Source organism: Cebus imitator, unplaced genomic scaffold (assembly GCF_001604975.1).
Source record: "Cebus imitator isolate Cc_AM_T3 unplaced genomic scaffold, Cebus_imitator-1.0 Scaffold18, whole genome shotgun sequence".
NCBI classification, from domain to species: Eukaryota; Metazoa; Chordata; class Mammalia; order Primates; family Cebidae; genus Cebus; species Cebus imitator.
This window is the reverse complement of record NW_016107333.1, coordinates 17064294-17079813: the sequence shown is the minus strand read 5'-3', so window position 1 is coordinate 17079813 and position 15520 is coordinate 17064294. Positions and strand designations below refer to the sequence as shown.

Below are 15520 nucleotides of genomic sequence, written 5' to 3'. Positions count from 1 at the left end.
ATCTTCAGAGCAAGTCTTGATCATATTAACATCATATTCATAACAACAAAAAATTGTACTTCACTTCAAATTGTTTTCCTTTTATTGAAAAAGAAAGAAAATATAACTTTCAATTTGCATGACATCTATGGTAAAATGGCAATAGTAGTTACTTTCATCTACTGATCTGGACTACCTCAAATCTCTTATATACAGTTTTTGAAGTGATCAAGACAGAGAAATATGAGAATTCTAACTCATAAAACTGAGTGGATTGCAACTGTTTATATTTTCTTTCTCCTTACTTACAATCAATGATAAAATAAAAACAAAATTAACAATACATTTATAGCAGTGATGAAAAACAGGGACGGTTACTTCCAGATGAATTTGAGAAGTTCTAAAAGGTAAAAGCAAATATTGCTGGATTTAGGCTAAACAAGAGGAAGAAATCCATAATCGAGCATTGGTGGAAGAGGGGAAGATGTCACTGTAACAGGGAGTGGATTTGACATCCTCATTAGAACTCTGCAAAAAAATCTCAAGCCTGAGCAACAGGGCATGGTTACCAAAGCCAGGGAGTGGACAGGACAAGCAGAACCTTAGTATCTCCTATGTGGAGCAATTGGCTTTGTTGTTTGCCCACCAGATGGTAATAAGTATCTAAGGAAGGTGAAGGATCCCCTGAAGTGCCTAATGTGGAGACAGTGCCTTAGGTGTAAAAAGTGTTTGACTAAGACGCCAGTTGAGAGAGAAACCAGGCTTAATGTACAAAGTAAGTACCTCTAAGAAAACTGAATTAATGCCAGAAAAAGACTAATCAGTGTCCTCAGAAAGATTTGAGAGGTGATTGAACTTATAAATTTAAGAACAGCCTATTTTAAAAATGGAATACTTGGAAAATAGAAAAGTTTTTAAAATTAAAAATAGCATAATCACACAAAAGTTATAACAAAATACCTAAAAATTCTGTGCCTTATCTTATTTGTTCACTGATGTATACCCAAAGGCTACAACAGTGCCTGATCACACACCTGATAGTGGCCAATAAGTATTTTCTAGCAAATTAATGAAGGTACTTTAGGACAATGAACTGTAGAATACTCCCAGTATATAAAACAGGAAGGATCAAAGAGATCCAATATCCATGTACTAGGAGCTCTAGAAGTAGAAGCCACACAATAAGTAAGAGTGTGGTGTTAGTTCAGGAATAGACAAATAGATCGATGGGAATATAATTGAGTCCAAAAATATAAGCCCAATATCTATTAGGAAATTTAGTATATGATAAAGGCATTTCAAATCAGTGGAGAAATGATGGTATTGGGAGAGTTGGCTATCATTTTAAGAAAAAATATTTAGAACTAAATATTTTCATCATATATTATATATCACACAAAATATCTCAGGTTGATATAGACCCAAAGGAAAATAAATCATTCTTCCAAAAAACACCTGCACTCATATGTTTATTGCAGTGCTATTCACTATAGAAAAGACATGGAATCAACCTAAGTGCCCATTAATAGTGGATTGGATAAAGAAAATGTGGTACATACACACTGTGGAATACTATGCAGCCATAATAAAAGAGTGAAATCATGTCCTTTGCAGCAACATGAATGTAGCTAGATACCATTATCCTGAGTGAATTAACACAGAAACAGAAAACCAAATAGTGTTGCCATAGACATGAGAGAGAATGTAGCTATGTTTTCAATATACTTTTGGGTATATTCATAGCAGTGGGATTGCTGGATCATATGGTAGTTATATTTCTAGTTATTTAAGGAACCTCTAAGATCTCCATTGTTCTCTATAGTGGTTGTACTAATTTATGTTCCCACCAGCAGTTTACAAGGGCTTCGTTTTCTCTACATCCTTGCCACCATTTTTCATTGCCTGCGTTTTGGATAAAAGCCATTTCAACTGGGCGTGAGATGATATTTCCTTGTAGTTTTAATTTGCATTTCTCAGATGATCAGTAATGTTGAGCACGTTTTCCCATTTCTTTTTTTTTTTTTTCCCATTTATTTATTTTATTGTATTTTAGGTTTTGGGGTACATGTGAAGAACATGCAAAATTGTTGCATAGGAACACACCTGGCAGTGTGATTTGCTGCCTTCCTCCCCATCACCTACATCTGGCATTTCTCCCCCTGCTATCCCCCCCCAGCTCCCCACCCCCCACCGTCCCTCCCCTATTTCCCCCCAACTGACCCCAGTGTGTAGTGCTCCCCTCCCTTTGTCCATGTGCTCTCCTTGTTCAACACCCGCCTATGAGTGAGAACATGCGGTGTTTGATCTTCTGCTCCTCTGTCAGTTTGCTGAGAATGATGGTTTCCAGGTTCATCCATGTCCCCACAAAGGACCCAAACTCATCATTTTTGATCGCTGCATAATATTCCGTGGTGTATATGTGCCACATTTTCCCTATCCAGTCTATCGTCGATGGGCATTTGGGTTGGTTCCAGGTCCTTGCTATTGTAAACAGTGCTGCGTTTTCCCATTTCTGTTTGCCATTTGTATGTCTTCTTTTGAGAAATGTCTATTCTGATCTTTTGCCCATTTTAAATCGGATTCTTAGATGTTTTTTCCTTTTCAGTTGTTTGAGCTCCTTATAGTTTCTGGCTATTAATCTCTTGTCAGAGGAATAGCTTGTAAATATTGTCTCCCATTCTGTAGGTTGTCTTTTCACTTTATTTGTTGTTTCCTTTGCTATGCAGAGGTTTTTGGCTTGATATAATCTCATTTGTCCACTTTTGCTTTGGTTGCCTATGCTTGTGAGGTGTTCCTTAAGAAATTTTTGCCCAGTCCAGTGTCCTGGAGAGTTTCCGCAATGCTTTTAGTAGTTTTGTAGTTTGAGGTCGTAGATTTAATTATTTAATCCATTTTGATTTGTTTTTTGTATATGGCAAGAGATAGGGGTCTACTTTTATTCTTCTGCATATGGACAGTTTTTCCACCACCCATTTATTGAAGAGACTGTCTTTTTCCTTATGTAACCTTGTGTATGTTCTTGTCACCTTGGTCAATGATGAATTCACTGTCAGTGTATAGATTTGTTCCTGGGTTGTCTATTCTGTTCCATTGGTTCATTTGTCTGTTTCTATGCAGAACCATGCTGCTTTGGTTCCTGTAGCTCGGTAGTATAACTTGAAGTCAGTTAATGTGATTCCTCCAGTTTTATTTTTTTTTCTCATGATGGCTTATGCTCTTCTGGGTCTTTTTTGGTTCCATATAAATTTTAAGATTGTTTTTTTCCATTTCTGTGAAGAATATTGCTATTTTATTAATGATTGTATTGAATCTGTAGATTGCTTTAGGTAGTATGGATATTTTAACTATATTGATTCTAGCAACCCAGGAAGTGGAATATCTTTTCATTTTCTTGTATCCTTTTCAATTTATTTCATTCATGTTTGTAGTTTTCGTTGTAGAGCTCTTTTACTTCTTTGGTTAATTTTATTTTTAGATATTTTATTTTATTTATAACTATTGTAAATGAGATTGATTTGTTCTCTTTTTCAGATTATTCACTGTTGTCACATATAAATGCTATTGATTTTTGTATGTTGATTTTGTATCCTGCAACCTTACTGAATTTATCAGTTCTAATAGTTTTTTGGCAGAATCTTTAGGTTTCTCAGAATACATAATATCATGTTATCTGTAAACAGGCTAATTCAAATTCTTCCTTTCCCATTTGGATGCCCTTTATTTCTTTCTTTTGTCTGATTACTAGCCAAGACTTCCAGTATTATGTTGAATAAGCTGAAAGTGGGTATCCTTGTCAAGTTCCAGAACTTAGAGGAAAGGCTTTCAGTTTTCTCCCATTTTGTATGATACTGTGGGTCTGTTGAACATGGCTTTCACTATTTGAAGTCTGTTCCTTCTACACCCGAGTTTTAGAGGGTTTTTATCGTGAAGAGATGTTGAATTTTATTATATTCTTTTTCAGCAGCAATTAAATCAATTATGTAGGGTTTTTTGTCCTTAATTCTGCTGGTATGATGTATCATTTGATTGATTTGCATATGTTGAACCATCCTTGCATCCCTGGGAGAAATCCCCCTTGGATCGTAATGGATGACCTTTTTAATGTGTTGTTGAATTTGGTTTGCTAGTATTTTGTTGAGGAATTTTGCATCAACTTGCATCAGGAATATTGGCCTGTAGTTTTATTTTTTTGATGTGTCTTTGTCTGGTTTTGGTTTCAGGGTAATAATAGCCTTATAGAATGAATTCAGAAGTATTCCCTTCTCTGTTTCTTGGCATAGTTTGAGTAAGGTATGAATTATTTATTCTTTAAATGTTTGGTAGAATTCAGCAGTGAAGCCATTGGATCCTGGGCTTTTCTTTGCTAGGAGACTACTAGTTGCTCCTAGGAGCCTCTAATGATACTTTGAATTTCTGTGACATTAGTTGTAATGTCTTCTCTTCTCTTCTCTTATTTTATTTATTTGAGTCTTCTCTCTCTTTTCTTAATCTGGCTAAAGGTTTGTCAACTTTGTCTTTTCAAAAAACCAACTTTAAATTTTGTTTAGCATTTATAGTGTTTTCTGCAATTTTATTTATTTTTGTTCTGATCTTCATCATTTATTTTCTTCTAACTTTGGGTTTGGTTTTCTCTTGCCTTTCTAGTTCTTAAAATGCATTGTTAGGGTATTTGAAGTTTTTCTACTTTTTTGATGTAGGTGCTTAAAGCTTTAAACTTTCCTGTTAGTTCTGCTTTTGCTGTAGCCCATAGGTTTTGCTATGTTGTCTTTTCATACCATTTGCTTCAAGACATTTTTTAATTCCCTTCTTAATTTCTTCATTGACCCATTAGTCATTCAGTTGCATATTGTTTAATTTCCATGTGTTTGTATAGTTCCAAAATTCCTCTTGTTATTGATTTCTAGTTTTATTCCATAGTGGTTACAGAAGATGCTTGATATAATTTCAATTTATTTTTTAGTTTTTTAAAGACTTGTTTTGTGGCTTAACAAATGGTCTATGCTTGAGAATTACTGTATTCATGTACTGAGGAAAAGAATGTGTATTCTGTAGCTGTTCATTGAAGTGTTCTGTAAATACCTGTTAGGGTAATTTGACCTATAGTGCATATTAAATCTGATATTTCTTTGTTGATTTTTCTGTCTGAATGATCTGTTCAATGATGACAGTGGGTTGTTGAAGTCTCCAGCTACTATTGTATTGGGGTCTGTCTCTCTCTTTAGCCCTAATAGTATATGCTTTATGTATCTGGGTGCATATATATTTTAAGCTATTAGATCATCTTCTTAAATTCACCCTTTATCATTATGTAATGACCTTCTTTGTCTGTTTTTATAGTTTTTGTCTTGAAATCTATTTTGTCCTATCAGTATAGCTATTCCCGCTCTTTTTTGATTTTTATTTGCATAGAATATCTTTGCCCTTCCTTTTGTTTTCAGTCTATGTGTGTCTTTATAGGTGAAGTATATTTCTTGCAGGCAGTAGATTGTTGGGTCTTGTTGTTATTGTTATTTTTAATTTATTCAGCCACTCTCAGTCTTTTTACTGGAGATTCTAGTCTAATTATTCAGTATTATTGATATTAATGAGAAGAACTTATCCTGCCATTTTGTTATTTGTTTTCTGGTTATTTTGTGATCTCTCCTTCTCCTTCCTCCCTCTCTTCCTTTTAGTGAAGGTGATGTTCTCTGCTAGTATGTTTTAGTTTCTTGCTTTTTATTTTTTTGTGTATCTATTATAGAATTTTTAATTTGAATTTACCTTAAGGCTTGCAAATAATTTTTTATAATCTATTATTTTAAACTGATGGCAACTTAAAACTGATTGCATAAACAAATAAGCAAAGGAAAAACTAATAATAACTGTAGCCATTAAGTTTATCCCCCTACTTTTTAACTTTTATTGTTTCTATTTATGTCTTATGTACTGTCTACATCTTGAAAAGTTTTTATACTTATTATTATCAGTTTATTTTTTCATTTGTCACCTCAAAATATGAGTTTACACATGCCAATTACAGTGTTATAATATTCTGTTTTTCTGTGTACTTAATATTACTAATGAGTTGTATACCTTCAGATGATTTCTTATTGCTTATTAACATCATTTTTCTTCAGATTGAAGAACTCCCTGTAGCATTTCTTGTAGGTAAGATCTAGTGTTGAAGAAATTTCTCAACTTTTGTTTGTTTGGGAAAGTCTTTATTTCTCCTTCATGTTTGAAGGATATTCTCACTGGACATACTATTCTAGGATAAACATTTTTTCCTCCAACACTTTAAATATGTTATGCCACCCTCTCCTGTCCTATAAGGTGTCTACTGGGAAATCTGATGCCAGGAGTATTGGAGCTCCATTGTATGTTATTTGTTTCTTTTGCTGCTTTTAGAATCTTTTCTTTATACTGAACTTTGGGAGCTTAATTGTTAATTAGCTTGAGGTAGTCTTGTTTGGGTTCAATCTACTTGGTATTCTATGGCCTTCTTATACTTGAATATTAAGATCTTTATTTAGGTCTAGGAAGTTCTCTGTTCTCACTTTGAATAAACTTTCTACTCCAGCCACCTTTCTCTACTTCCTGTTTAAGGCCAATAACTGTTAGATTTGCCCTTTGGAAGCTATTTTCTAGATCTTGTAGCCATCATTCATTCTTCTTAATTCTTTTTTCTTTTGCCTTCTCTGATTATATATTTACAAACAGCCTGTTTTAAAGCTTACTAATTCTTTCTTTTACCTGATCAATTCTGCTTTTAACAGATTCTAATGCATTTTTCAGTATACCAATTGCATTTTTTAGCTCCAGAATTTCTGCCTGATTCTTTTCAATAATTTCAGTCTCTTTTTAAAATTTATCTATTAGATAAATAGTATTCCGAATTCCTTATCTACATTATCTTGAATTTTGTTGAGTTTCCTCAAAGTATCTTCTTTGTTCTCATTTCTTTTTTAAAATTTTTAATTTAACTTCTATTTTGAGTTCAGGAGTACATATGCAGGTTACATAGGTAAACTTGTGTCATGGGGGTTTGTTGTACAGGTTATTTTGTCACCCAGGCATGAAGCCTAGTGCTTATTAGTTATTTTTCCTGATGCTCTCCTTCCTCCTACCCTCTACTCTCCAATAGGCCCAGTATGTGTTATTCTTCTCTATGTGTCCATTAGTTGTCATAATTTAGCTCCCACATATAAGTGAGAACATGCAATATTTGGTTTTCTGTTCCTGCATCAGTTTGTTAAGGATAATAGCCTCCATCTCCATCCATGTTCCTGAAAAAGACATGATCTCATTCTTTTTTATGGCTCTATAGTATTCCATGGTATATATTTATATATCCCACATTTTCTTTATCCAATCTGTCACTGAGGGGCATTTAGGTTGATTCCATGTCTTTGTTATTGTATAGTGCTGCAGTGAACATAAGTGTGCATGTGTCTTTATGATAGAATGATTTATATTCCTTTGGTTATATATCTAGTAATCAGATTGCTGGGTCAAATGGTATTTTTGTTTTTAGGAACAGGAATATCCTCAAAATATCCTCAAAATTTCTGTTTGATGAATCACTACACTGTCTTCATAGTTGAACTAATTAAAACTCCCATCAATAGTGTATAAGTGTTCCTTCCATTGGCATAAAAGAAACAATTGCCAAATGAGATCTAATAAAACTAAAGAGCTTCTGCACAGCAAAAGAAACTATTAAGAGTGTAAACAGACAACCCACAGAAGGGGAGAAAATTTTTGCAAACTATTCACCTGACAAAGGTCTAATGTCCAGCATTTATAAGAAACTTAAACAAATTTACAATAAAAAAACAACATCATTAAAAAGTGGGCATTGAGGGCTGAGTGTGGTGGCTCACGCCTGTACTCTCAGCACTTTGGAGGATGAGGTGGGTAGGTCACTTGAGGCCAGGAGTTCAAGACCAGCCTAACCAACATGGCAAAACCCCATCTCTACTAAAAATACAGAAATTAGCCAGGCATGGAGATGCTTGCCTGTAATCCCAGCTACTTGGTAGGCTGAGGCACAAGAATTGCTTGAACCCAGGAGGCAGATGTTGCATTAAGCTGAGATCGTGCCACTATGCTCCAGCTTGTGTGATGGAGACTCTGTCTCAAAAAAAATAAAATAAAATAGAAAGAAAAGTGAGAAATACTCAAAAGACACTGCTCTAAACAAGACATACATGTAGCCAACAATTATATGAAAAATGTGCTACATCATTGATCATTAGAGTAATTCAAACCAGAACCACAATGAGACACCATCTCATACCAATTCTGAATGGCTATAATAAAAAGTTAAAAAATAATAGATTCTGTGAAGGTTGTGGAGAAAGAGCAACACTTATACACTATTGGTAGGAGTGTAAATTAGTTCAACCATTGTGGAAGAGAGTGTGGTGATTCCTTAAAGACTTAAAGTTAGAAATACCATTCAATCCAGCAATCCCACTACTGCATATATACCCAAAAGAATGTAAATCATTCTTTTACAAAGACATATCATGTGTATGTTCATCACAGCACTATTTTTTTTTTTTGAGACAGAATTTCGCTCTTGTTACCCAGGCTGGAATACGATGGCACGATCTCTGCTCACCGCAACCTCCGCCTCCTGGGTTCAAGCAATTCTCCTCAGCCTCCCCAGTAGCTGGGACTACAGGTTGCACCACCATGCCCAGCTAATTTTTGTATTTTTAGTAGAGATGGGGTTTCACCATGTTGACTAGGATGGTCTCATCTCTTGACCTCATGATCCACCCGCCTCGGCTTCCCAAAGTGCTGGGTAAAATTATAGGCGTGAGCTACCATGCCTGGCCCGCAGCACTATTCACAATAGAAAAGACATGGACCTCATTTCCTACCAATGATAGACTGGAAAAAAAAATGTGGCACATATACACCATGAAATACTATGCAGCCATAAAAAAGAATGAGATTATGTCCTTTGCAAGAACATGGATGGAGCTGGAGGCTGTTAACCTGAGCAAATTAATGCAGAAGCAGAAAACCACATGTTCTCACTTATAAGTGGAAAGTAAATGATAAGAACACATAGACACACAGTGGGGAAAAACACACACTGGGGCCTATTCGAGGGAGGAGGGTAGGAGGAGGGAGAGGATCAGGAAAAATAACTAATAGGTATTAGGCTTAATACCTGGGTGATAAATAATCTGTTCAGCAAATCCCCATGACACACTTTTACCTATGTAACAAACCTACACATATATCTTGGAACTTAAAATAAAAATATAAAAAAGGAGGTTCACTTTAACATTTCATAAACCCAGTGTGAGTTTAATTACTTTCCTTCATCTTTCAACTACATCATCTGGAGAGTAAGAAAGGGATAGGAAAAGCTCACTTCTACTAATTATTTTATTTGATGACAATTAGTCACATGGCCTAACCCAAATGCAAGTCAGGCTGGGAAATAAAAGGGAACCTATAATTATGGTTTTATTGAGCACTAAATTGATATGTGAAACAATTCTGTAGAACAGCAGTGGCCAATATTTTCTCTAAAATGCCAGACATAATAAATATTTTAGGTATTGTGGAAAATATGGTTTGCATTGCAACTACTGAACTCAGCAATTATAGTCCGAGGGCAGCCATAGACCATAACTAAATGAGTGAGCAATGGATGCAGTTTTGTTCCAATAAAACTTCATTTATAGAAATAGGAAGAGGGCCAGATTTGAGCCACAGGCCATAGTTTGCTGACCCCTGCCTTAGGGCATGATTAAGTATAATGCTTCTCATGTTTCATCACCTTTACTGCTATATGATACTGAAGCATAATCATTGGATTGCTTGTCTCTTCTTCCCTCATACACCATCCTTCCTCCCCCCTCAAGTCTATATTCATATGGAAAACAGGGGCAATGTCTTACTTGTTTTATTCCTATCACAGTACTTAGGTGCATGATATCTGCAATTTAGTATACGTTCAGCAAATATTTGTAGAATGAATTAATACTGCAAAAATAGCTTGTTTGCCTTCATGATTGCATAAAAAATTGTGTTTTAAAAGCAATTAGAACCATGGGTGGTCGGGATTCAGAAACATATATTTAAAAAACATTTAGAAGTGGGGGAATCATATATATCATTTGGCTTGACCTTTAAAATTTATGAGAAGAGACATAAGAAATGTGGTCCATTGCCTACACATAAAGTGAAACAAAAACACAACACAACACAATAAAACAAAGCCTAGAATGATGTGCTCCATTGGAGCCAGTGCTATAGCTAATGCCTTTCTATTTGCTGTTATGGAATGTAGTGGAAAGGACATTCAAAGTGAAATTGAGATTCAGTGGTCCCAAGGACAAACATTTCATGAGAAACCAAGCCTGACATTAAACCATGATCTTTTATACTTCAAAAGCAACTGAGTCCTCTGGGGGTACTAATTTGAATTCTATTACTGAGTTGATGTGTCATAATAATAAATGACTTGCACTCTCTTGCATAACAATATTTATACCTCTCAACATCTTTCATAAGAATATTTGGTGAAATATTGGTGAAAGAATAAATCATATTGTGATAATTTACACACCTTATATTTTTAAAAACTGTACAGTGCATATATTTTCCATATGATTATCTATTTTAGATTATAGACTAAATGATATGATATCTACTTGGAAAAAATGATATGATAAGCTGAAAGAGACGGTAATTTGAATATTTTGCAGGAAAATTATCTGTGGAATACAGTGATTAACACATATTTGAGGGTGACAAAAACATTAGCAAACCAAAGGTTAATTGTACTTTGTGGAATGTAAAGTACAATAAACATTACCTTATTATAAAAAGTTTACATTTGATCTCATAATTATTATGAGATTTTTAATATTTCAGTAATATAATCTAAAAAATAAAAAGTAAGAAAATTGGAGTTAATTCCTGAGAAAAACACACACATTTGAGAGGCAAAAGGACTACAGTTTTTCTAAAGGACAATGTTAGAAGCTCTACTAGGCAAGAAAAAAAAAGTGATTATAATTAAAACTATGGGGAAAAAAATCCCAGAAAATTGCAATAGGAAGTAATTCATTACTGACAAAGGGTACAGATTATATCTGCTATTACTCCATGATTTTAACTTTTATGTTTAAATTGACTTTTCTTGCTATTTGGGGATTAATTAAAATTCTTAAAAAAGAAAATCAAAGTTCACTACAAATACCAAGCATATTCTTAGATCCTAGAAAATGTTCCATATAACTTTACTTAATTCCGATGGTAAAATTCCAGCATCTTGTGCTTGGGAACAATATCTAATGCCACTAATTCCTTGGACTATTTAAAGAATAAACAAATGGAACTGCCTTAACTATTCTTCGATGTTGTAAGGGCCCTTTTCTTATTAGATTCTGTATCTTCTGGGTCTGGCAAATGCCAGATGCTTAATGTTAGTTGAATGAAAGGTGACTTAAAATTGCAACTTTCAAAATTGATTACCAAGAGAAATTTTGTGCACTATATTTTTACAATCTTCTGGAGAAAGCAAATGAAAAGCCTAAGTTATCACATCAACTATGCCATAATATTTTCTCATTAAACAATTTTTTATTTAATTCAAGAAATTATTTAATATATCTTTGTAAAGCACAATTATATTTTAAGTATAAAACACAGATAGTTTTTAACAGAAAAAAAATTAACACTTAGATTAAATTGATGGGGAGATTGGGCTGAAGATGAACATGATCATATTAATACTCTTGTCATGCTCATTTATTTTAGCCTAAACAGCGAACATCCATTGTGTCTTCTCTGGATTTTCACCGAATGAATCACAACCAAGAATATTTTGAAATCAACACATCTACAGGGTGCAAAAGCTTTACTGCCAGCCCTCCTGCTAGTCCACCCACCTCTTCTGTGGGAACCACAGAAGTCAAGAATGAGGGAACTGACCATACAGGTAAAACAGTTCACTTTATGCAGCTATATATATTTTTTTTATTTTAAGACTAAAGCCTTTAAGAGGTAGAGGAATTAGGAGGAGTCTTCATACAAATTGCATTGTGTTTTTAGTTCACCTCCATGTGTGGCAATGTAGGGCTTTAAGATTTTTGTCAGTGTGGTGTAAGATTCTTTTTGAATACATGGATGGCCTTTTGGTGTTAGATATTAAAGATGATGATTTAATGCGATTATAGTAGTTAAAAAAAAAAACCAGGAACCTGAAAATGTTCTACTCACTGCCATTTACCCCTCACCACACAGTGGTATCAACTAATCAACACACAACTTTATTAAGAGCTGCTTTGAAGCTGGAGAACTTATATCAAGGATGTCTGCTAAGAAGGAATTACAATGTGGCCTAGGCTGGCTTTCACCTATTTAAGCCACATGAACTTGGAAAGGAAAGGTGCAGGGGGAGAAAATGCTGGGTGCAAGGATAAGATTAAGAAGAATAACACCACCCACTAGTAAAGTATACCTGGTTCCATGCAATCAGATTTGCAAAGCTTTCTTTATTTTGGGCACAAGGAGATAACACCTGGTAAGGACAGGGGACATATTAGAAATAAGAGAAGTGAGACCCAAGGAATATCCTGCCCTGACGTCTAATTTACAATAAGAGTTAAAGACAAATAAAATATAGAGACAAATTTCTCAATTTTAAATGTTTTATTTGGGAATCAAGAATTGCAATCTGTGGCATACTCACAGCTGGATGGTCTTCATTATGTTGAAAGAAGAGATGGTTAGAGGTTTTATTAAAAAAAGGAAAATGTTACATAATGCTCTTTGAGACAGTTCATTGGCACTAATAATGTGTTGGTGAGCTGGCAAGTTTTGATTGGTAAGTGATGGCGATGGGTGAAACTATTCTCAGAGTTGCAGCAGGTTGTTTCAGTAGCTATTAGATAAAACTGGTTTCAAGTTACAGCAGGCAGCTTCAGCAGCCAAGCTCATAGAGACTTACATTTTGGAACAGTGTTATGCACCCTAGATGTTTTCTCACCTTGACCTCTCAATAATTGTTTAGTTGGGTATAACAAGAATGACCCAATTCATATGGTCAGCTTTCGTGTAAGTAAATGATTTAATTACTTTATTTTCAACAGACATGATTCAAAAACACAGTAGATAGAATTAATTTGAATTTTAGAATAATGAAGTGTGGTCTGTGTGAGTATTCCATATTATCTTTGTTCACAGTGAGTATATATGTATGCTCATATGCTTACGTACATCCTTTAATCTGATTCTGTGTTTAAAAGTACTAACACAAACATTCCAGAAATATAGTCAGAGAATTACTTTCCCCTGGGAATAAAGCTTAGATTTTAAAAACTCTCAGTTTTTTACTGGAAGTGAGTACTGGGAATGATAAGATTGATATTCTATGGAAGTTATAATGTGAACTTTCATGGAAGCCAGAATGACATTTATAAAATGTAGATCAAAGCATGTCATTACCATGCTTAAAATGATCCCATTTCTTCTCATCACACTTAAAATAAAATCCAACTCCTTACCATATCCAGTGATACCCAGTTCAGCCTGGTTCTTGACCAGCTCTGTAACTTGACTGAACCCATCCTGGACCATACTGGCCTTCTTTGTTGAGCATTCTGGTCCTAGGGCTTTTGTACTTTGGTTCTTTCTGCCTGGAATCTCTGCTTTAAAATTTTCATGCAGCTGAGTGTCATTTAGGTTTTGGTTCACACGCACTTCCTCATAGAGGCCTTCCCATACCACCCTATCTCAAGTAGATGTCCTCAATATGATAAGAATTATAATGATAAAGATGCAAAAATAACAATAATAATAAATACTTAAAGACACTATGTGTCAGGAACTGTTTTAGGCATTTTATGTATATCAATTCATTTAAACCTCATGACTGTCATATAAATTTGGTATTATCTGTAGATAAGGAGATACACAAAGAGCATAAATAACTAACAGTCCATTATGACAGAGCTGGAAAAAGCTCTGGTATGAACTCAAACCTGGTGCTAGCATTCATGTTTTTAACGATTTTTCTCTACCACTCTAGTCACTTCTATCAAATAATTTTATTTTCTTTTATCCATAGCCTTATTTGCTATACAAAATCATGTTGATTACTTATTTACTTATTTATTATCTTTTCTCTAGAATGTAAGCTGCAATAGGTTGGTCTCTGGCATATTGTAGGCACTGAGGTCAAACTGCCAAAGTTTGATTACTAACTGTGAGACTGAGCCTCTTACCTAGCTGAGACTTGATCTCTTCATGCTATAGTTTTCTTACTTTAGAATTAGATTAACAATGAATTAATTAGATTAACTTACTCTGTACTGTGGTTAGGCATGTAAAGTGATTAGCAGTGCCTGACACATAGTACTCAATAAATGTTAGTAACTATTAGTAGTAGTAGCAATAGCTTTGTATTCTCATCAAGCCTAGCATTCATTCAGTAAGCATTAAAATGTATTGTCTGCTATGTACTTGATCCAGTTTTATAGGACAGGAGAAATAAAATGTGATTTGTGAAAAAAAAAAAAAAGTGGTATGTGGACCATGGAAGGCTTCTGGGCATATAATTATTATTCAAACAATACTTACTTGAATGACTAGTTCCAGATTTAAAATCCTAAAATGGGGCAATGGCAGAAGCTTTGATACTTGCCTTTCAGAATGGCTTTCTTGGCTTTGTTTTAGTTAGTACATTGCTTTGGGGATGATCAATTTTCTGAATATTTTCAATCTCTTTTCAACAAACTTTTCTGTCTCGGGTGGATAGAAATATTACTTTTTCCTCTTTATTCTTTTAATTAAAAGCAAAAGAAATTTAGGTCTAGTCCCAAAGTCCTAGTGCCTTCTCTCTATTCTGATATTGACCACCAGGAGCAGAGGATCAGAACAAACACATTTTGCTGCTGCCAGGAGTTCAGCGGCAACATCCAAATGTGTGGAGAAATTGTAATCATCAGGATATTTTCAGGTCTGACCTTTAAACAGAACTGAAATCCATCTAACCTTTTGACAGTTGAAATGGTTTCAAATAGCATGTTACAATGGTTTTCTAAGATAATATATCACCTCCACATTACCTAAACAATTCTAGGATAGACTGATATTTAGTAATAATGTGAAAGAACAGTTTGTTTTGCTTTACATTAAAAAGGAAAACTTTTAAGGAAGGTATTTGTCTACTTGCAAAAGTAGCCTTTTGTTAGCTTACACATAATTAATTTGTTATACTTCAGAGACATTGCCACCAGCTATATATTTAAAGAGAATGAGTTTGAGAATTAGTTCCATCACCAATTTGCTAGATATTTCCCATCAAAAGCCATAACTTTGCTGATATTTAATTTGCTCCTCTGAAAGTGGAAATAATATCTACTCTTTAGGTGATTGTAGTAACAAATGAGCTTATGTGAATACATTTTGTAAACCTTGACAACTAATGTTATTATTTAATATATCACAGCTATTGCTTAATATTATTTTTTGTTTTTAAAATGTTATTCTTTGAAATCTGTAGTAGCTTTAGGATAGAGGGGCC

The 15520-nt window shown here is 34.3% G+C and overlaps 1 protein-coding gene across 16 annotated transcripts in view; it reads left to right on the top strand.

The window, feature by feature from the left end:
• ANKS1B (ankyrin repeat and sterile alpha motif domain containing 1B) overlaps window positions 1-15520 on the top strand; it is a 1267908-nt gene that overhangs the window by 558414 nt on the left and 693974 nt on the right. For all 16 annotated transcript variants that reach the window (XM_017511074.2, XM_037734055.1, XM_017511056.2 and 13 more), the window contains exon 12: window positions 11752-11932. In XM_017511074.2, the coding sequence (XP_017366563.1) occupies window positions 11752-11932 (181 nt within the window). The remainder of the gene's footprint in view (window positions 1-11751; window positions 11933-15520) is intronic.